Source organism: Eschrichtius robustus, chromosome 13 (assembly GCF_028021215.1).
Source record: "Eschrichtius robustus isolate mEscRob2 chromosome 13, mEscRob2.pri, whole genome shotgun sequence".
NCBI classification, from domain to species: Eukaryota; Metazoa; Chordata; class Mammalia; order Artiodactyla; family Eschrichtiidae; genus Eschrichtius; species Eschrichtius robustus.
Genome location: NC_090836.1, coordinates 80,927,771 through 80,951,111, shown reverse-complemented (window position 1 = coordinate 80,951,111; position 23,341 = coordinate 80,927,771). Strand labels below are relative to the sequence as shown.

At 40.7% G+C, this 23,341-nt stretch overlaps 2 protein-coding genes across 11 annotated transcripts in view; one reads left to right on the top strand and one right to left on the bottom strand.

The window, feature by feature from the left end:
* The window catches only part of VEZT (vezatin, adherens junctions transmembrane protein), a 73,423-nt gene extending 54,762 nt beyond the window's left edge, over positions 1-18,661 (bottom strand). For 6 of the 9 annotated variants that reach the window (XM_068561073.1, XM_068561068.1, XM_068561065.1 and 3 more), the window contains exon 1: positions 18,550-18,661. In XM_068561073.1, coding sequence (XP_068417174.1) covers positions 18,550-18,648 — 99 coding nt within the window. In that variant the 5' untranslated portion in view covers positions 18,649-18,661. The remainder of the gene's footprint in view (positions 1-18,549) is intronic. The other 3 variants (XM_068561067.1, XM_068561071.1, XM_068561075.1) reach the window with 2 other exon arrangements.
* A 493-nt stretch (positions 18,662-19,154) lies between these two features.
* FGD6 (FYVE, RhoGEF and PH domain containing 6) overlaps positions 19,155-23,341 on the top strand; it is a 110,018-nt gene continuing 105,831 nt past the window's right edge. Inside the window, exon 1 of one of the 2 annotated variants that reach the window (XM_068561551.1) lies at positions 19,155-19,220. In XM_068561551.1, coding sequence (XP_068417652.1) covers positions 19,205-19,220 — 16 coding nt within the window. In that variant the 5' untranslated portion in view covers positions 19,155-19,204. The remainder of the gene's footprint in view (positions 19,221-23,341) is intronic. The other variant, XM_068561550.1, reaches the window with a different exon arrangement.

The following is a 23,341-nucleotide window of genomic DNA, read 5'->3' as shown; positions in this document are numbered from 1 at the left end:
GAAGATCCCACATGCCGCGGAGCAACTAGGCCTATGCGCCACAACTACTGAGCCTGCACTCTAGAGCCCGCGAGCCACAACTACTGAAGCCCGCACGCCTAGAGCCCATGCTCCACAACGAGAAGCCACCGCAGTGAGAAGACGGGCCCCCGCTCGCCGCCAATAGAGGAAAGCCTGCATGCAGCAACGAAGACCCAACACAGCCAAAAAATAAAAAAATAAAAAATAAACAAAATAAATAAATTAAAAAATTTTTAAAAATGAAAGCTGTTAATATAACTACATAAGTAATTAAAAGTAATTTAAAAACTGTGTATCATAGCGTGAGACAAAGGAACCTGCATTTTAATAAATGCAATAAAAATACATAAAAGAGAGACTAATTTACTACCTTTTGTGATGTTTACATATTTTTAAAAATGTTAAAATCTATATTGGAGCTCTGAGGATACGTGATGAAACCAAAATAGTAGAAACAACATGACCCAGACAGAAAAAAAGCAAAGACTTGTCCCTCAAGAAAAATCTGTACAATTCATGTGAAATAAATTTATTCTTGCATATATGGTAATAAACTAGCTTTGGACTTAACGGTCAATCTTGTATGTTAATAGGTTCCGATTTAATAACTCCATTAATAAATTTCCTTTCTATTACAGATACTGATAAAAGCAGGAATTTTGCTATGCTTCTGATCTCAGCTGCTATTCAGAAGTAAATTACAAAATACAACTGTAAAGCTTTATGTACTACGGTTAACTGAAAATGCATTTTAAGGAAAAATAAGATGACACAACAATACCTACAATTTTATATGTATAATTTTTCCAGACAGCAAGCTCCATTATCAAAATAGCAAATACTGTCAATGTATACATACACAGACGAAAACAATTTCCTTCCATTAGTGAAATCAATAATGCAAGTAGGAAAGAATCTACAAACATTACTTATAAAACATGCCTTACTGTTCTTTAGAGATGTATAATAACCTTTAAAAATATAAAGAAAGAAGAATCTTTCAAGCAAGAGAGGATTTTTTTTTAACTTTCTTTTAAATGCGGGAGATTATGTGAGAGCCATCTCACATTCATTTGACTGATTTAGTGCTGGGGGTCAGGGGAAGCTAAACCTGAACACACTACCAACAAAGGGTTAACATTTAATAATTTACTGAGAAGGATGAAGGAGGGAAAGAAATCAACACAAGAGGGGCTTTCCCAGTTCTGAACAGTTACTTTCCCCAGTCATGAACAAGGGAAAAAAGAATGAAGTTCAACAAATATCAGAAGGAATTCAACTACAGAAAAGGGTTACCATGGATGGAGAGTTCATAGAGTAAAAAGGTCCCTTGAGGACAACACTGTCCCTCTAAGAAAGTTACCAGAAAATGGTTTAGATGCACTACAAATAATGCAAAGAGGTAGAAATATTAGTCCTTTAAATAATAAGTTCTTATTTTCAGGTACTCTTCCCTCTAGGAGTAGAAGGATTCAAGATAGGATAAATGACTCAAAATTTCTGCAATTAATCTATAATGAAAAAATCTAACAGCTATGAATGAGCAATATCAGAACTAGTCTCCTAAGGTGACTAGAGAATTTTTACTCTCAAAACATCTTAATTAGAGATTACAATAACAGAGCAAAATGACAACATTGGTATCTTAGTACTTATCTTGCTCAATACCCACGTTAGATATGGAGTCCATCATTTTCTAAACTTTGTCCTGTTGCTGCTCAGCCTGAGTGTGAGGTTATGTTGTCCTTCCCACTTCAGCCTCCAGGGGGTAGTCAGGCTCCAAGATAAAGGAACTAACTTTGAAGATATATACGGAATCTAGCCTTGAAGAAATGAAAGTGGTCAGATTCTAGGGCAAGGACCAGAAGTTGGGCCTGGGAACCTCACTCTTCCTTCCTTTTCTTTAATTCATCTACTACAGCATCTTTCAGACCATCCCCAGTCCTCCCAGACTAGGAGGACTCAAAGGTGACTTCTGGAGGGAGAATACAAAAGACCAAGATTAGAAGATAGTAAAACTGACTAATAATCAAGGAAATTGGTATTAAACCAAGCGATTTCAAAAAGGTTTTAAATAGGGAAAGGATGAGATTAGAATAGTTTGCAAAACTTTGCTTGATTTAAAATTAAAATTTTAACACAGCACATGACTCTCTGAGTTAGTTTTAAGACGTAAACGAGTCTGATTTCCGATTCTGAAAATCATTAAAGTAACAGTATTACACCAAGGATACTAAAAACATCCCAGTTGCAGGTGGAGTCAAGATGGCGGATTAGGATGACGTGGAATTCATGTCTCCACACAACTAGGGGACCTACCAGGCACCGGTAGGGGACCATGGACACCTAAGGGGATGGGAGGAACCATCAGCAACCAGGTAGGGCATGGGGCGTGGGGGGAGTGAAGGGAGAGAAGAAGTGGAGGTGGGAGGGGACTGGCACTGCTGAGGGGCAGCTTGGGAAGGGGAAGGGATCCCACGCCCGAAGGGGTAAGTTGGGGGACCATTGGGAGGACAGAGGATCAAAAGGGAGCATGGACAGGTTTCCCCAACCACTTGGGCCCCCAGGAACCTGCTGAGATTGAGCCTGATCCTCTGCCCACCTAGGCCCCCTCCAGCCACGCAGGTCCTGAGGGAGGGGGAGCAAAAGTAAAGGCTGGACCCTGAGCGGGGGCTGGGGGAGGGGAGGAGTTCTTACACCCAGTGGGACCCACCCATGGTTAGGGGTCCAGCGGCAATGGGGGGGACCCTGGGGGAGACGGTGGGGGAGGGGCACGAAGGAACGGAAGGGAACGGGGCCAGCGCTTTCCCTGTCTACTTAGGCACCAGGGAGCCTGTTGGGCTCCTGGGCCTAATGCTCTGCCCTCGGAGCCTCCCTCCTGCCCTGCAGAACCCAAGCCCCGCCCCTACACCCCCACCCAGGGCCCCATCTCTACACTCGGAGACCCCCTCCAACGTGCTGGGCCCAAACCCCACTCACACACCCTCACCCAGGGCCCTACCTCCAAACTCCGGAACTACATACTCCAGAGGCCCTCCTTTCACGGCTGTCTCTCTCCTTCCACGCAGGTCCTAAGCAGAGGCTCCGCCCCACGCTTGAACATCGCCCCCCCCAACCCACCTAGGTCCCACCCCACCCTAAACCCTGCCCCTGCCTAAACTCTGCCCCCATAGCCAAGGCTTTTTTTTTTCCTTCTTCTTTTTTCCTCTTTTAGATTGGGGTTCTATTTTACCTTGCTGACTCATTGTTGTTGATTCATTTATATTTTTATTTTTCCTAATAAATCTTTTATTTTTCTAATTTTATTTTATTCTTTATACTTTGTTATTGTCCTCTCCTTTTGGCTTGTTTCTCCCTGCCCCACCCCCCACTTTATTTTTCTTTTTTTCTGATGTGGTTTTTTTTTTTTTTTTTCTGATGTGGTTTTATTTTACCTTGTTGCTGTTGTTCCAATTATATTTTTATTTTCCCTAATATATTTTTTATCTTTCTAATTTTATTTTGTTTTTTATTCTTTCATATTGTACTACTCCTTTTTTTGTTTCCTTCTTTTTTTTTTTTCTTTTCTGCTACGCCATTAGGCTTGCGGGATCTTGGTTCCCAGGCCAGGGGTTGGGCCCGAGCTCCTGTGGTGGGAGCTCCACGTCCAAACTGCTGGACTAACAGAGAACCTCAGACCCCAGGTAATATTAACTGGAGTGAGGCCTCCCAGAGGTCGAAGACCCGGCTCTATCCAACTGCCTGAAAACTCCAGTGCTGGATGCCTCAGGCCAAACCAGTAAGACAGGAATACAGCCCCACCCATCAAAAAAAAAAAAAAAAGAAAGAAATGACAAAAAAATATGTTACAGATGAAAAAACAAGGTAAAAACCTACAAGGCAAAATAAATGAAGACGAAATAGGCAACCTACCTGACAAAGAATTCAGAGAAATGATAGTGAAGATAATCCAAAATCTCAGAAACAGAACTGAGAAAACACAAGAAACATTTAACAAGGGTCTAGAAGAACTAAAGAGCAAACACACGGTGATGAACAACACAATTACTGAAATTAAAAAATACTCTAGAAGGAATCAATAGCAGAATAACTGAGGCAAAAGAACGGATAAGTGAGCTGGAAGATACAATGGTGGAAATAACTGCCAGGGAGCAAAATAAAGAAAAAAGAATGAAAAGAATTGAGGACAGTCTCAGAGACCTCTGGGACAACATTAAACGCACCAGCATTCGAATTACAGGGGTCCCGGAAGAAGAAAAGAAAAACAAAGGGTCGGAGAAAATATTTGAAGAGATTATAGTCGAAAACTTCCCTAACATGGGACAGGAAATAGTCAATCAAGTCCAGGAAGCGCAGAGAGTCCCATACAGGATAAACTCAAAGAGAAACACACCGAGACACATATTAATCAAACTATCAATAATTAAATACAAAGAAAAAATATTAAAAGCAGCAAGGGAAAAGCAGCAAATAACATGCAAGGGAATCCCCATAAGGTTAACAGCAGATCTTTCAGCAGAAACTCTGCAAGCCAGAAGGGACTGGCAGGACATATTTAAAGTGATGAAAGGGAAAAACCTACAACCAAGATTACTCTACCCAGCAAGGATCTCATTCAGATTCGATGGAGAAATTAAAACCTTTACAGACAATCAAAAGTTAAGAGAATTCAGCACCACCAAATCAGCTTTACAACAAATGCTAAAGGAACTTCTCTAGGCAGGAAACACAAGAAAAGGAAAAGACCAACAAAAACAAACCCAAAACAATTAAGAAAATGGTAATAGGAACATACCTATCGATAATTACCTTAAATGTAAATGGATTAAATGCTCCAACCAAAAGACACAGACTGGCTGAATGGATACAAAAAACAAGACCCATACATATGCTCTCTACAAGAGACCCACTTCAGACGTAGGGACACATACAGACTGAAAGTGAGGAGATGGAAAAAGATATTCCATGAAAATGGAAATCAAAACAAAGCTGGAGTAGCAATTCTCATATCAAACAAAATAGACTTTAAAATAAAGACTAGGGGCTTTCCTGGTGGCGCAGTGGTTGAGAATCTGCCTGCTAATGCAGGGGACATGGGTTTGAGCCCTGGTCTGGGAAGATCCCACATGCCGCGGAGCAACTGAGCCCGTGAGCCACGATTACTGAGCCTGCGCGTCTGGAGCCTGTGCTCCGCAACAAGAGAGGCCGCGATGGTGAGAGGCCCGCGCACCGCGATGAAGAGTGGCCCCCGCTTGCCACAACTAGAGAAAGCCCTCGCACAGAAACGAAGACCCAACACAGCCATAAATAAATAAATAAAAAAATAAAAATAAAAAAAAAATAAAGACTAATACAAGAGACAAAGAAGGACACTACATAATGATCAAGGGATCAATCCAAGAAGATATAACAATTGTAAATATTTATGCATCCAACACAGAAGCACTTCAATACATAAGGCAAATGCTAACAGCCATAAAAGAGGAAATCGACAGTAACACAATAATAGAAGGGGATTTTAACACCCCACTTTCACCAATGGACAAATCATCCAAAATGAAAATAAATAAGGAAACACAAGCTTTAAATGACACATTAAACAAGATGGACTTAATGGATATTTATAGAACATTCCATCCAAAAACAACAGAATACACTTTCTTCTCAAGTGCTCATGGAACATTCTCCAGGACAGACCATATCTTGGGTCACAAATCAAGCCTTGGTAAATTTAAGAAAATTGAAATCATGTCAAGTATCTTTTCTGACCACAGTGCTATGAGACTAGATATCAATTACAGGAAAAAAAACTGTAAAGAATACAAACACATGGAGGCTAAACAATACACTACTAAATAACCAAGAGATCACTGAAGAAATCAAGGAGGAAATCAAAAAATACCTAGAAACAAATGACAATGGAAACACGATGACCCAAAACCTATGGGATGCAGCCAAAGCAGTTCTAAGAGGGAAGTTTACAGCAATACAATCCTATCTCAAGAAACATCTCAAAGAAACAACCTAACCTTACACCTACAGCATTAGAGAAAGAAGAACAAAAGAACCCCAAAGTTAGCAGAAGGAAAGAAATCATAAAGATCAGATCAGAAATAAATGAAAAAGAAATGAAGGAAACAAGAGCAAAGATCAATAAAACTAAAAGCTGGTTCTTTGAGAAGATAAACAAAATTGATAAACCATTAGCCAGACTCATCAAGAAAAAAAGGGACAAGACTCAAATCAACAGAATTAGAAATGAAAAAGGAAAAGTAACAGCTGGCACTGCAGAAATACAAAGGATCGTGAGACATTACTACAAGCAACTATATGCCAATAAAATAGACAACCTGGAAGAAATGGACAAATTCTTAGAAAAGTACAACCTTCCGAGACTGAACCAGGAAGAAATAGAAAATATAAACATAACAATCACAAGCACTGAAATTGAAACTGTGATTAAAAATCTTCCAACAAACAAAAGCGCAGGACCAGAGGGCTTCACAGGCGAATTCTATCAAACATTTAGAGAAGAGCTAACACCTATCCTTCTCAAACTCTTCCAAAGTATAGTAGAGTGAGGGATATGCCCAAACTCATTCTACAAGGCCACCATCACCTTGATACTAAAACCAGACAAAGATGTCACAAAAAAAGAAAATCACAGGCCAATATCACTGATGAACATAGATGCAAAGCTCCTCAACAAAATACTAGCAAACAGAATCCAACAGCACATTAAAAGGATCACACACCATGATCAAGTGGAGTTTATCCCAGGAATGCAAGGATTCTTCAACATATGCAAATCAATCAATGTGATACACCATATTAACAAATTGAAGAAGAAAAACCATATGATCATCTCAATAGATGCAGAAAAAGCCTTCGACAAAATTCAACACCCATTTATGATAAAAACTCTCCAGAAAGTAGGCAAAGAGGGAACCTACCTCAACATAATAAAGGCCATATATGACAAACCCACAGCCAACATCGCTCTCAACAGTGAAAAACTGAAACCATTTCCTCTAAGATCAGGAACAAGACAAGGTTGCCCACTCTCACCACTATTATTCAACACAGTTTTGGAAATTTTAGCCACAGCAATCAGAGAAGAAAAAGAAATAAAAGGAATCCAAATCAGAAAAGAAGACGTAAAACTGTCACTGTTTGTAGATGACGTGATACTATACATAGAGAATCCTAAAGATGCTACCAGAAAACTACTAGAGCTAATCAATGAATTTGGTAAAGTAGCAGGATACAAAATTAATGCACAGAAATCTCTTGCATTCCTATACACTAATGATGAAAAATCTGAAAGACAAATTAAGGAAACAATCCCATTTACCACTGCAACAAAAAGAATAAAATACCTAGGAATAAACCTACCTAAGGAGACAAAAGACCTGTATGCAGAAAACTATAAGACCCTGATGAAAGAAATTAAAGATGATACAAACAGATGGAGAGATATACCATGTTCTTGGATTGGAAGAATCAACATTGTGAAAATGACTATACTACCCAAAGCAATCTACAGATTCAGTGCAATCCCTATCAAACTACCACTGGCATTTTTCACAGAACTAGAACAAAAAATTTCACAATTTGTATGGAAACACAAAAGACCCCGAAGAGCCAAAGCAATCTTGAGAAAGAAAAACGGAGCTGGAGGAATCAGGCTCCCTGACTTCATACTACACTACAAAGCTACAGTAATCAAGACAGTATGGTACTGGCAGAAAAACAGAATAGAGATCAATGGAACAGGACAGAAAGCCCAGAGATAAACCCACACACATATGGTCACCTTACCTTTGATAAAGGAGGCAAGAGTATACAAAGGTTGGAGAAAAGACAGCCTCTTCAATAAGTGGTGCTGGGAAAACTGGACAGCTACATGTAAAAGAATGAAATTAGAACACTTCCTAACACCATACACAATAATAAACTCAAAATGGATTAAAGACCTAAATGTAAGGCCAGACACTACAAAACTCTCAGAGGAATACATAGGCAGAACACTCTATGACATAAATCACAGCAAGATCCTTTTTGACCCACCTCTTAGAGAAATGGAAATATAAACAAAAATAAACAAATGGGACTTAATGAAACTTAAAAGCTTTTACACAGCAAAGGAAACCATAAACAAGACGAAAAGACAACTCAGAATGGGAGAAAATATTTGCAAACAAAGCAACTGACAAAAGATTAATCTCTGAAATATACAAGCAGCTCATGCAGCTCAATATCAAAAAAAACAAACAACCCAATTCAAAAATGGGCAGAAGACCTAAATAGACATTTCTCCAAAGAAGATATACAGATTGCCAACAAACACATGAAAGGATACTCAAGATCACTAATCATTAGAGAAATGCAAATCAGAACTACAATGAAGTATCACCTCACACAGGTCAGAATGGCCATCATCAAAAAAATCTACAAACAATAAATGCTGGAGAGGGTGTGGAGAAAAGGGAACTCTCTTGCCCTGTTGGTGGGAATGTAAATTGATACAGCCACTATGGAGAACAGTATGGAAATTCCTTAAAAAACTAAAAATAGAACTACCATACAACCCAGCAATCCCACTACTGGGCATATACCCTGAGAAAACTGTAATTCAAAAAGAGTCATGTACCACAATGTTCACTGCAGCTCTATTTACAATAGCCAGGACATGGAAGCAATCTAAGTGTCCATCGAAAGATGAATGGATAAAGAAGCTGTGGCACATACATACAATGGAATATTACTCAGCCATAAAAAGAAACAAAATTGAGTTATTTGTAGTGAGGTGGATGGACCTAGAGTCTGTCATACAGAGTGAAGTAAGTCAGAAAGAGAAAAACAAATACCGTATGCTAACATATATATATGGAATCTAAAAAAAAAAATGGTTCATGAACTTAGGGGCAGGATAGGAATAAAGATGCAGATCTAGAGAATGGACCTGAGGACACGGTGAGGGGGAAGGGGAAGCTGGGATGAAGTGAAGAGTAGCACTGACATATACACTCTACCAAATGTAAAACAGTTAGCTAGTGGGAAGCAGCTGCATAGCACAGGGAGATCAGCTCGGTGTTTTGTGACCACCTAGAGGAGTGGGATAGGGAGGGTGGGAGGGAGATGCAAGAGGGAGGGGATATGGGGATATATGTATACGTATAGCTGATTCACTTTGTTATACAGCAGAAACTCACACAACATTGTAAAGCAATTATACTCCAATATAGATGTCTAAAAAAATTAAAAAATAAAAATATCCCAGTTAAATTTTTTTAGGAGAAGGGAGGTTAGGTCCTATGATGGATATGGTGGGCTGGTTTGTTCAGTCTCTACACTACATTCCCTCCTAGTGTGACTCCTGTATTAAAGGGATGGAAAGGCTAAATGTGGTATTTTCCAAATTATCTTGCAGCTAGGGTTCTAGATATAAATGAGGGTTCCCAATTTGGAAGGAAGCAAGGAAGCAGAGATCCACTTCTTGCTGCCTTTTTTTTTTTTTTGCTGCTGAACAAAGCTGTGGATGCAAAATGTTTCTAAAGCAGTATTCCAATATGTATTCTCCAGCTTACCAGTAAGGCAGAGGCAGTTGTGGAAGAGACAGTGGATGGTTAACCTGAAATACACTGCACAGGCTTAGTAGCAGTCAAATGGTAGATGGCAAGGAAACATATTGCAGGTTAAAAAGCTAATGACCCATTCCAGCCAAATGGCAAAACATTTTATAAAACTACTGCCACTGGGACTTCCCTGCTGGCGCGGTGGCTAAGAATCCGCCTGCCAATACAGAGGACACTGGTTCGAACCCTGGTCTGGGAAGATCCCACATGCTGTGGAGCAACTAAGCCCGTGCGCCACAACTACTGAGCCTGTGCGCCTGGAGCCCGTGAGCCACAACTACTGAAGCCCACGCGCCTAGAGCCTGTGCTCCGCAACAAGAGAAGCCACCGCAATGAGAAGCCTGCGGACCGCAATGAAGAGTAGCCCCCGCTCACCGCAAACAGAGAAAGCCCATGTGCAGCAACAAAGACCCAACACAGCCAAAAATAAATAGATAAATAAATAAATTTATTAAAAAAAAAAAAACAAACTACTGCCACTGTAATATTTGTACCTTGAAAGACAAACCATGTGCCCAACAAGCTTTCAGCTCTGCAAAAGAAGGCTGTCTCTGCCTGTGGCCTGAGATTCCAGCTGACTGAAAATGGTAATCGGGGGAGGGGGAGAGCAGTGTTCTCATGGCTGGAAAAGCCAAAAGGCAGGAAATAAGATGGCGGCCTGAAGCCTTTCCGAAGACCCTCCCTCAAAATAATGGGAACCAGTCCAGCTGCTAAGATCTAATTAAGGGTGATACCTTTCCACCTAAGCCTCTTATTGCAGATGATGCCATGAAGTTGAAAAACTCCAAAACAGAACCAGTATATAATCTACAGACTTCGGATTTAAGAGCTTGGTCTAAATGAGCTCTTTAACTGTGGTTACTTGTGTATGGAACTGCCTAGAAGCAAACAGACTGGAAATCTACTACATTTCAGGGAACTATACTGCTAAAGAAACCAATACCCTGCAAAAACTCATATTCAACCTTTAAAGCAACTCTTCGGTCCACAACTTACACCAGCAGGAATCAGGCTGTGAAAGGTATGCAGTCCCCAAGAAAGGTATACTTTAAAACCCATTTCATATGAGGCAATGGAGTGCTAAGAGATGAACATTAAGTTCTCAGAGGGCAAAAGCAGAGGTCGTGGATGACAATGGGTAAGAGTTAATCCTAGAGAATAGAACAGGGGCTACAAAATAAGTTAACCAAGGAAGTCTTCTTGAAGGAAGACTTTACAAGAAACAGATGGCACACTCAAAAGGGATAACCTTGAAAGAGTTTAATGAAATGACCATTTATTTACCAAGCCGTAAGAAGGGTTGAGGCAACCAATAGGGGATAGTGAAGCACCCAGGGACTAGCAACAGCAGGAAGTTATTATCTTCCACAGGCCTAAAGGCCAAAGGAAAGAAGCAGTGTCACTGAAGCCCTGTAAGAGATGAAGTTAAAGGAGTCCCCCAAGAAGACTTGCAGCTTTAGGTACAGGAACACAATCATTACCAAATGGTAGTCCTGCTGGGAGGGAACTAGGAATATAAATATCTCTCCAGTGCTCTCTCTTCTACCCTCTTGCTATATGTTTGCATCCTCCCAAAATTCATATGTTGAAACTTAATCCCCAATGTATCAGTATTTGGAGCTGAGGCCTTTAAGAGGTGCTTAGGTCACGTGGTTGGACCCCTCAAGAATAGAATCAGTACCCTTATAAAAGAGATCCCAGAGAGTTCCCTCACCCCCTCTACCATACAAAGACACAGGGAAAAGACAGTCATTTATGAACCAGGAAGTGGGTTCTCATCAGAAAACCATGCTGGCACCCTGAATCTTAGGTTTCCCAGCCTCCAGAACTGTGAGAACTAAATTTTTGTTGTTTATAAGCCACCCAGCCTATGGCATTTTGTTATAGCAGCCTGAACAAATTAAGATACCTCTGATTTAAGAGATCTTTCTCATTGGTTGAACCTAAATGGAATCCATAGGACAAGGAAATACAGGTGATGCATTCCATAATGGTCAGGGTAGAACTACGGGTCTGGAGGAGCACATGAAGAAAAATCATCACTAACAATAACATCAATCCCTTGCCCATACACCTATTAAATCACCTACTAAGAACAAATCACAAAGGAAATTACAAAATCGTGAGACAAACCACATTTCAAAACTCATGAAATACAGCCAATGCAGCACTCATAGGGAAATTTATAACCTTACAAATTATTTTTAGTACTTAAGTCTTTAACTCAAGAATCTAGAGAGAAAAAAAAAAAACAGCAAAATAAACACAAAGTAGAAGAGAGAAAATAGATAAAAGTTAAAAATTAAAAAAAGAAAAAAACACTAACAAATTCAATTGGGTCCATCAAACAAAACCAATAACTGATTCTTTGAAAAATATATCTGGTAAGTCAATACTGCAGCAAATCTATGCAACATAAAAAGAGAGGGCATGAATAACATAAGTAATAAGACCTAATCAGGTCACTTACATTAAGTCATTTAATACTCACAACTGCTCTATGAGATTGATACTGTCATTTCTACTTAATATTGAGAAAACTGACACATAGAGAAGTTAAGTAAACTGCTCAAAATCACATTAACTATTATGTACTGGAGCTAGGATTTCCTATGCTGTCCAACTCCAGAGTCTGTTCCTTTGACAACTGTATTACACTCCCTTTCAGAATAAAAAAAGACTATCAAAATATCCCCCAAAATAGAAAACTGGAACTAAGCAATAACCATAAAAGAAAAGGAACCAATAGACATCATCCATTCCCCACACCCCCAGCAAAGGCCTAGACCAGGGGTCCCCAACCCCCGCCAGTACCGGTCCGTGGCCTGTTAGGAGCCGGGCCGCACAGCAGGCGAGTGAGAGAGGCTTCATCTGCCGCTCCCCATCACTAGCATTACCACCCGCACCATCCCCCCCCTTAATTCCCCACCCCACCCCCACTCCCCCCACTCTCCCCTGCCACCCGGTCTGTGGAAAAACTGTCTTCCACGAAACCGGTCCCTGGTGCCAAAAAGGTTGGGGACTGCTGGCCTAGACAGTTTAAGGGCCAATTTTAGCTATGCCTTCAAGGAATAGATCATTCCTGAAAGGTAGCAGAATATGCCACCCCAAAATTATGTCATTGGGCATATTGATTATTTTGGGCTGTAGGCACTTGAAAAAACAGCAAATGAAGGAGAAAACTTTCTCTGAACTCCCCCCCTTATTCTGCCTAAAGACAGATCTTCCAAAAGGAACTCAATTATCATAAATCCCCTCCCTGGGAGTTTCATCAACTAGGGAAGACTGACTCATCACAGGAGAGGAGGCTACACCCAGACAAATTTTGTCATATCTCCCATCTGCTCTTCTAAGGGTCCATTTATCTTTCCTAAGTAAACATTTACTCTTCCCTAAGAGGTCTACACCCCCTCCCCCCCATATAGATGGTATCTGAGCCTGAATTCTAAGCCATCTTCGAGTGTTAGAATTTTCCCCTGGGTATTGACAAAGATTCTTTCCTTAATCAAACTTTAGTCAGGCTCCCAAAACTTCTCCTAGGCCGACCTGTGCACTTCCTTGCAAAATCTAATTTTAACAAGAACCCTGGTATGTCAGTTTAACAAGAGTCTCCCATCTGCCACAACTGATCACCCTCAATATTGGGTTCCTCATCTTCTACCATTCCCCTAGGTGTAATCATGCCCTATAGGGTTAACAGAAGCTGGTGACTAATAGAGATTCTTGAGCTAGTCTTACAGAACAACAGATAAGGGAACAGCTTGTTAAAACCTCTCTGCTTATAAACTGCCGTCACTGATCAGCTTGCTTTAGTTTTTTCCCTTCTCCATAATTGCATACCCTCCAAGCTTCACATAGCCTAGGTAATACACCACAAGACTCCTTAACCACCCCACAGATAACACCTCTGATGTATGGGTTGCTATAGTAATGGGGACAGAGACTTAAGTTGTTTTTTCGGAACTTAGAGTCAGCTCTTGTTCAGTTCGAGCTAAGACTGGTTGGGACCACAGGCCCTAACACTGGGCCTGCACAGGTGTTGGATGAATGCTCTTTTGTTGTCAGAGGGCCAAAACCTCCACCCCCAAATCGTGCTAAGCACCTCCATTTTTTAACATGCATCCCTGGAAGAAGCATGTAACCAAGATATGTCTGCACAGAACACCGACTACTTCACTTTTCCCCTACCTCCAATCACCTTTCCTTGCACCTAAGACCACCCTGCTCCTTTACCCCATAAATATCCCACCTTTGGGAGGGTGGATTTGAGACTTGTTCTCCTCCCTTGGCTGCTTTGTGAATAAACTCTCTCTGCTGCAAACCTTGGTGTCTGAGGTAACAGAGGTAATGTCTGACTGCCCTAGCCTGTCTTCAGCAAGAATCCTGTTATATTGGTTCGGCCAAAACCCTTCTTGACCCCGTGTTTCCTCTTAGTAATTGAATTCCCATTTATCCATACTGTATTTGCAATAGAACCCAGTTCTATACTGAGGTCTCTTTCCCACTATTGCACGTCCTGAATGAAATATGTTTTAACTGCTTTAACTACTGTCTAGCTCTGTTTTGTTTTTTTTTAAACAGTATCTCCCGTATATATATGCAGTATACATGTTGTTAAAAACTGGACAACAGGCCCCAAATGGAGCCACTTATACTAAGATCCACCTTACCAAATCAAGACTTAATTACACTTTTGGCCTCTCCAAGAAATGTAACTGAACAGGACCTGTGGAGCCTTCCCAGGACAGAGCCCCTCCCCCATATCTTCTGCTGTAGCTCCCCTTAGAAGTACCAAGATAACATTGTTTCATGCATATTTCCTGAGCTTTTCAGATGCTAAAACCGCCACCAAATGGAAGAAATTAGCTACTTGATGATCATGAGCCTGTAGCCCCCAGACCTACTGGTACCTAAGGATTGATAATGTTAACTGCCCTGTTACCTCAAGATCAACCAATTAGAGAATTGTGCATGAACTGAGATGCCAGCACATACCCTGGGATGCCCCTCCCCTCACCTGACCTTTAAAAATGCTTTGCTGGGGCTTCCCTGGTGGCGCAGTGGTTGAGAATCTGCCTGCCAATGCAGGGGACACGGGTTCAAGCCCTGGTCTGGGAAGATCCCACATGCCGCGGAGCAACTAGGTCTGTGAGCCACAACAACTGAGCCTGCACGTCTGGAGCTTGTGCTCTGCAACAAGAGAGGCCGCGATAATGAGAGGCCCGCGCACCGCAACGAAGAGTAGCCCTCACTCGCCGCAACTACAGAAAGCTGGTGCGCAGCAACGAAGACCCAACACAGCCAAAAATAAATGAATAAATAAATAAATTTATAAATAAATAAAGTTGTTTCCTGAAGATGGAAGTTCTTTCTTAAAAAAAAAAAAAAGAAAAGAAAATGCCAGGTTAACTAGACATCCATGTGGGAAAAAAACATATTGACCTTTACTTGATACCATACAAAAATCAGTTCCAGATGGATAGCAGATCTAGAAGCAAAAGGTAAAATAAAGCTTTTAGAGAACATAATCTTTGTCACCTTAGAGCAGGCAAATATTTCTTTAAAGGCACTAACCATAAAAGAAAAAGGTTTACTTGGATTATGATAAAGTTAAGAGCTTCTGTTCGTTGAAAGACACTATTAAGAGAGTGCCACACACCTCCTGAGATATTTGAGGTACACAGATCCAACAAAGGACTTATATCCAGTATATGTAAAGAACTCCTTCAAATCAGTAACAAGAAGAGATAATCCAAAAGGAAAATATGCAACAAACTTGAATTGGCTTCACTAAAGTGGATACACAAGTGGTCCATAAACATATAAAAAGACTCCCTCTTTCCTTATCAGGGAAATGCAAATTAAAGCCAAGAGGAGATACCCGTACACACCTACCAGAATGGTAAAAAGAGAAACTGAAATTAGCAAGTGTTGGTGAGGCTGTAGAGCAACTGGACCTCTCCTGTACTGCTGGTAGGAATATAAATTGGTACAACCACTTTGGAATAATGTTTGGCAATATCTACACAGGTGAATGTATATATTTCCTATGACTTAGCAATTCCACGTCTAAGTATATACTCAACAGAAATATGTTCAATAAGACATATATACTAAAAGGTTCACACTAGCACTATTCATAATAGTCTCAAACTGGAAATCACCCGAAGACCATTAATAGTAGAGTGGATTTAAAAATGGTCATGCATTCACATGGAATACTACAGAGAAATAAAAAATGCTCACATGACCATATGGATGAATCTAACAAACAAAACCAGAGAGCAAAAAGTCAGAGCAAAAAGAGCATATACAAATGGAATTGCCCAGTGTGTAAACTATAAAAATAGACCAAAGGAATCTAAGTTAGTTATTACAAAACTGAATTGTGGTTATCTTTGGGGTGGGGAGAGTGACTGAAAGGGAGTAAGAGGGAGTTTCTGGTGTGCTCGTTGACGTCCAGTTTCTTAACATGGGTACTGGTTACATGGATGTATTCAACATGTGAAAATTCATCAATCTGCACATTTATGATTTGTGCACTTTTCTTAAGAACATCATGCTGTGATAAAAATTAACGGATGTGACAAAAAGCAAATAAATTAAACTACAAACTAAAAAAATTTCTACAAGTATGGTAAGGTTAAGTAACATATGAAAAACGTATGCAAGGGACTTCCCTGGCAGTCCAGTGGTTGAGACTTCACCTTCCAATGCAGGGGGTGCAGGTTCGATCCCTGGTCAGGGAGCTAAGATCCCACATGCCTCACAGCCAGAAAACCAAAACATAAAACAGAAGCAATATTGCAACAAATTCAATAAAGACTTTACACCGGGTTCACATCAAAAAAAAAAAAAACAAAAAAACAAAGAAAAGTAAAACGTATGCAAGTCATAAGAAGCTAACATCCAATAGTAAAATGAGCAAAAAATACAAAAAGATGCTCAAGAAAGAAATAAAATGTTTTCAGTAAAGGCACAAAATGTAAATTAGAACAACAGAATGCTATTTTTCCTATAAAATTAACAAAGATTAAAGGAAACTAATAAGGTTGTTGCTGAGGATTTGGTGAAAATACTCCTAATGGAAACTTGAATAGGTATAACCTTTCTGCATAAGTCTTAAAAAATGTTCATATCCTTTGACCCACTAGTTTTCCTTCTAGAAATTACTCTAAGGAAAAATCAGAGGTGCAGTAAAAGATGGACTTATGTCAGTGCTGATTACAATTGTATTTTGAAACAATATAACTATCCAAGAACGGGAAAATAGTTATATTATGATACACATACATGATTGGATATTATGTTATTGTTTTCAAAGAGTAATGAATAGGAAAAGACTCACTGAAAAATACATATAAAACTCTATGTGGTATATTTTTTGTGTTTAAAAAATATCAAACATACATTTGAGTAGAAAAAAAGTCTGTAAGAACACATACTATAATGTTAATGGCCAACTGTGGGTGGTAGGAAAATGAGTGATTTTAATTTTGTGGCTTGTTTTCTACAATGAAATGTTCTTTGAGCATGTATTACTATTATACTCAGATATCTAAGAATAGGGTAAAAAAGTATCCACCCAGTTCCCTCTCTCTAGCAATCTAAGCAACACAGATTTTTGTCTCTTCATCTCCCACATTCAATCTTGTAACTGTTTCCTCGATTTTACCTTAGAAGTATCTGTCCAAGCCATTATTCAATTATTTCTTCTCTCTTTTCCAGAACTCAGGCGCTTGCCTTCCCTCCTGACCTCCTCAAATCCAGGCACTTCCTTTTGGTAAAAGAGCCCTATCTTCCACTACTTCTACATTCCAGCCCCATCAAACCACTTTATATAGCGACACTCCACACTGAAGTCCCTGAAAAATCTACACCAGGTACTTTCACACCTCCCAACCTTGGCATACTCTGTTCTCTTTCCTTATAATGCATTTTCTCCCTTCCATCTCTCTAAACATATTCACAGTTCAAGATCCACCTCCAATATCCATTTACTGGGTGTAGTGTCTCCGAGGCCACAGGAACAGACGGCGGTTTCCAAATCAATCCTCCAATGACAGTTTGTATATATTTCAACATTTACCATTCTGTACTATTTATTGCGTAGCTCTCTGATGGTATGGAATGAGCCGTTTCTTTTCTTAAATTTCTTAAAATCTTGTCGGATGAATGGATTTTAGTAAAGTATACATACATGCCTTATACAGGGGTGTGACTTTTCACCTGTGTCGGATAGACAAATGGCAACAAAAACACTAGACTGTTTTTTTGTTTTTGTTTTCATTCAAGATGGCAGAGAACGTCTTAAAATAGTCCCACACAAAAGCACTCACACCCGAGCCTCGAATCAGAAGAACTAGCTACACCTAGCGCAAGAGCAAAGGACAAAAGAATTAGATGCTGAGATACCGCGGCCCAAATCACACACAGTAGGTCCCACACACAGATCTTAAACCACGGTATAAAAAAACAAAAACAAAAACAAAAACTAGCACCTGCTGCCTCCATTTCGAGGGCCACGCCTCGACCGCAAACTGTGACCTGGGGCATTTCTGGATACTGACCCGAACAAATCGAGGACGAAAAAGGGGGAGGCTAAATCGTACGGGTGAGAAGGAACAAGCAGGGCTCTAGTCCACCGGCCTGGCTGGGAATTCTGGGAGGGCCCGAGGCAGAGGCCAGGCGCGGCGAGAGTGCCTCAGGCTACACCTGTCAGGCTGCGTCCAACATTAGGCCCGGAAATTGCCGAGATTCGGTGACCGAGGCCGGCAGGAGCGTCACCCGATTCCTCTCCCCGGCATCGGCCTCTCGCCCGGCCTCCTCGCCTTCTCACTCGTCCTTCTCAAACAAAGGCAACTCACACGCACCGCCATTTTCCCCTTACCTCAAAAACCACCTCTTCGTCAAAATCCGGTGTCATCCTTCTCCGCCATGCCACCCGCCTCAGCACGATGGGAAATGAAGGCGGGAGAACCGGCTGCATGCACCCAGGCGTCTGCTTCTGCAGGTCCCGTGAGTCCAGAAAACTACAATTCCCAGAATGCCTCGCAGCTCACGCCCCTTTTCCAGGCCCGCTCATTGGTGCTGAGCTTAAACATGTGGGCGGGAGGGGCGGGAACGGGCTGAAACTCGGGCCCTCTGATTGGAGGAGGCTGGGGCTTTTGTCCGCCTTTTACGGCCGCGACTAGCAGGGGGCGCCTGGAGCTCTGATTTTTTTTTTTGGAGCTGGAGAAGGGCGCGCGCCGGCGAAGCCGCGGTGAGCACTGCTCGTGTGCGCGCGTGGCCGTCTGCCGGGAGCTCGGCTGGGCGGCGCTCGTGCCCGCCCGCCCGTCGCCGGCGGCTCGCGCCCGGGAGCGCCGCCGGGTCCCCGGAGCCGGCCGCGTCCTTTGTGCGGCGCTGGGGTTGCGTCTCGGGGCCGCGGGACGGAATGTGGGCTCTGCTGGGGCTTTTCTCTTCTGCCCAAACTCTTGAAACAATGGACTGTAAGGGGAGCGGGGATTGAGGGGGGCGAGCGGGGAAGCGAGCTACACGGGGGAATCATGACTTCTGCCGCCGGTAAGTGACGGCGCTCGCGCTGCCGCTGGAAAGTTTGTAGCGAGCGCTGCAGGTCTTGGCCTCGGAGCAACTTTGTCCTCCGGGATGGGTTAGCGATATTCTCTCTACCTTTCCTCAGGACTGTGCGGAGGAGACGGTGTCTGCTGCCGGATTTTTTCGTCCCTTCATGCCAAGAGGGGCTCTTTGGAAATCGTGTGTCTCTTGGGACCTCCTTTTAAAAGAAGACCGTGTTGGGGTCTCTTAGCGCCAGGTGAAACGGGAAATGCAAAGAGGGCGTTTAGTCTTCTCTCTTAAAATTTGAGCGACTTTGCCTTTGCGTATGAAAATAGTTTAGATTCCCATGTTAAGAAATCAGTTATTCTAGGAAAGGGCAGTGTTCCCGGAGTGTTGAACTCGGCGACTAGGCTGAGTGGCTTTAACCCCTAATGTCGACTGGAAACCCTGACCCTTATTAAGTAAAGAGGTTTAGACATTTTTACTCCTGTTTTGGTGGTTTTCCCCCGGTTACCTGAGGAGCAGAGGAGTAGAATTGCCGATGCCAAGATTTTGGTTCATTTTCATCCAATTTTTTATGGATTTTCCCCCCTATTTCTACCTGGTTAGTGTAGACAAAGCCTTATTTTCTGTCTGCCTCCTGTCGTCGTTTCCCTTTATCCAAAAGGCAAAGCCTGTTGTATTACCTTTGTGTAGACTTTGAAGAATTCTGGACGTTGTGTTTCTAAACATTCTGAAGGAACAGTTCCTATTTTCCAAAATAATTACTAAAGTGGTGTTAAATTCACTTATAAGAACATAGGTTAATTTTTAAGCCAGAACTTAATAATGTATTCAGTATTAAGGAACATTTTTGCCCACGTTGTAATAAATAAACTTTCATTAGACATTTTATAGTAAAATAGTGTAAAGCTTCACCACAGTTACTTCTAGAACCAGCATGTAAGTATCAGATTAAATTTTCTTAGCTTTTCTTGGCATTTATTTTAAATTCCTGCATCTTGCAACTGTCAAACAGCACTCTACATATTCTGGTTTGTATTCTTTCTAAGCCTAGATATATTGGAGGTTGTATGGCTAGGTGTAATCAGATTACAACTAACGAGGCAAGAAGTTTAGCCAATAGGAATAAGAAAGCAAGGGGTGAAGTGTTCCCATAGTAGTATTCCTGAGGAAGATGTGGATCTTTCCTTTTTGATGCTGTATGTGTGTACAGGAGATATGTCATCGTGTACTGGGAATTATGTTATTTATAAACTCTCTTTTCCTTACCAAAGGGAGGCTTTCTACTTACTTGAGGTGAATTATTTTCATCCTAAATTTCTGTGCCTCACTTTAAGTTTTATTAAGGAAAAAGTCTAATTTAATTTCAATTTAAAGTGGTTGGAGATTTAAAAATCCTTCCAGCCAATTTTAACTCTCCCCTCCAGTGTCAAACACATTTAAAATTCATACCTTATATGTATCAGTTTTCAGTTCCAGTCCTAACAGTTTATAATGAACCTATACAGAAGCATTTAATTCTACATTTAAATATGTAAACCAGATCTAGGTCTCAGTCTGGAATTTTATTATTCTTTCATTTGAATGACCCTCGAATAATGCAAACTATTTTTATATTTTATCAACTTTATAATTAAAGAAGTCCACAGACATTTTTGTGGTGTTTTAAAAGAGGGACACTTCCTGTGTTTAGTTGAGTTAGTTGGTTTTTAGCATGGCTTGCTGAGAAGCATTAACTACTTTTTTATTCGCCCATCTGTTAAGATTTATTATTTTTTCTCATGTCTAAATGGGGAATATGGAAAAGAACTGGGGTTTTATTTGCATCCTATTCTTATAAAATTATGTGTTCATCATTCTTACAAGCTGTTTATGATGCTCTTTGGAACAGTATTCAGAATTCATTAAAACTTTAGGAATGTTATTTGCAGTTGGGGGAGGGGATGTTTGTTTACACTGAATCTAATCTGTGGTATTTGGGATGGTTGGCTTAATTTAAGGCAATAAGAAAAATGTAGAACATCTAAGTTATATGTATCCTGAAGAAGAGCTTGCTTTGTTTTTCTGTGTCTGTGAAAGAGTAGGCCCACAATAGAGATTTTAGAATTATTCTAATCAGTATATGAAAAAAGGAGAGATGATTATAGAAATATATTTCATATATTTTTGAACATGTACAGGTCTCGGTGTATATGTGCTGTGCTCTGCTTTTTGGCTGGTCCAATAGCTAAGAAAGTGTTGCACGTGGACCGCTGCCATCTGTGTGTAACAGACTATGAGTGTGTTTGTAATTGTTAGTAAAATGGTACCTAGTGCTTTACTTTCTTACCTTATTTTCCCTGGAGCCAAACAGCTGTGTAAATAAAAGATTTGCTGCTATGCTCTAAAAAGCTTTGGGTCTGACTGTTGATACAGTATTAAGATCCAAAGGTGCTGGATCCATTTCCAAACGTCGTGCACTTATTTCAAGAGTTTGACATTGGAGCAGACCGTAATATAAAGGCTCGTTATTTTTTGAGCTGTGTTTCTTTCAAAATAGAGCCACTAAAAAATAAATAATTTTAAAATTAAAAAAATAATAATAATGAAGGACTTCAAATATTGCTATTCTAGTGACTTAGTTGAACACTTGTTCCTACTAATAATTAAGAACTTAGGGACTTGCCTGGTGGCGCAGTGGTTAAGAATCCACCTGCCAATGCAGGGGACGCTGGTTCAAGCCCTGGTCCGGGAAGATCCCACATGCTGTGGAGCAACTCAGCCCGTGTGCCACAACTACTGAACCTGCGCTCTAGAGCCCACAAGCCACAACTACTGAGCCCACATCCACCACAACTACTGAAGCCCACGCGCCTAGAGCCCGTGCTCCACAACAAGAGAAGTCACCGCATTGAGAAGCCCGCGCACCACTAAGAAGAGTAACCTCCACTCGCCGCAACTAGAGAAAACCTGTGTGCAGCAACAAAGACCCAACGCAGCCATAAATAAATTAATTAATTAAATAAATTTAAAAAAAGAACTTATTCAGTAATCCTATTGAAGTTGATTCCTGCTAACTTTTCAAAATATTCTACATTTAAGTGGATATTGATTTCTTTTTAAAGAAATATCTTGTTACTGAGACATAGTAAAGACTATGCCTATGTGGCAGCTCTGACTGTTCCCAGGCCCTATGTTTAGCATTGGGGATACAGCAAAGAGACAAAGTACCTGCCCTCCTGGAGCTTGCCTTCTAGTGGTGAAGACAGAGGGAGGTACACCGAAGAAAAATCACACAGGGCAAAGCGGCTAGAGAATCTAAGGGTTCTCCTGAAGCAGATATCTCCTGAAGTTATCATCTCAGAATCATTTAGGCTTTAGAGATCTGTTCAGCTCCCTCATTTGCAAGTAAGGAAACTGAGGCAACCAATTCTCCACACAGAGGCACACCCAGTTATGTTATTGGCCTCTTTATTTAATTCAGTGAGTATGTGTTGAGGCAGTTAGGTACATAATGCTGCGCTATATCTGTTGGTAATCGACCATAATTCCTATAGTTAATTGAATTTCTAGGACACTAAGAACAGAGATTTATGAATAATGATTGAACTAAAATAGCAAAAATTGGTTGGGTAAATGACCCTGAAGCTTCTGAAAAGGCTCTAAGATTCAGAAAGTAAAAGATTAATGAGACAGGGTTTTTTTTTGTTTGTTTTTTTTAGTTGTGGTAAAATACACCTAACATAAATTTACCATCTATACTATTTTTAAGTGTACAGTTCAGTAGCGTTAAGTACGTTCATACTGCTGTGCAGCCAATCTCCAGAACTCTTTCCATGTTACAGAACTGATTTCTTTTTTTTTTTTTTTTTAATTCCTTCAAAATGCCCAGAGGTAGGATGTTTTCAGAATGCTTACAGAAATGAAATCAATGTGATGGTCTGTCTGTTTTCCTTATCTTGAGTAAGATGGGAGGTAAGAGGCCTAGGGCATTCATACTTTCTCTTAAGACTTTATAGGTCAGGAGTTTAATTTAATAGACCATTACACCAAGCTTTATCATTAGGCTTTGAATGGTTTTAAAATTTTTTCTACCTAAGAAAACAATAATAACATGCTTATTGAACACAACTGAAATTGCATGG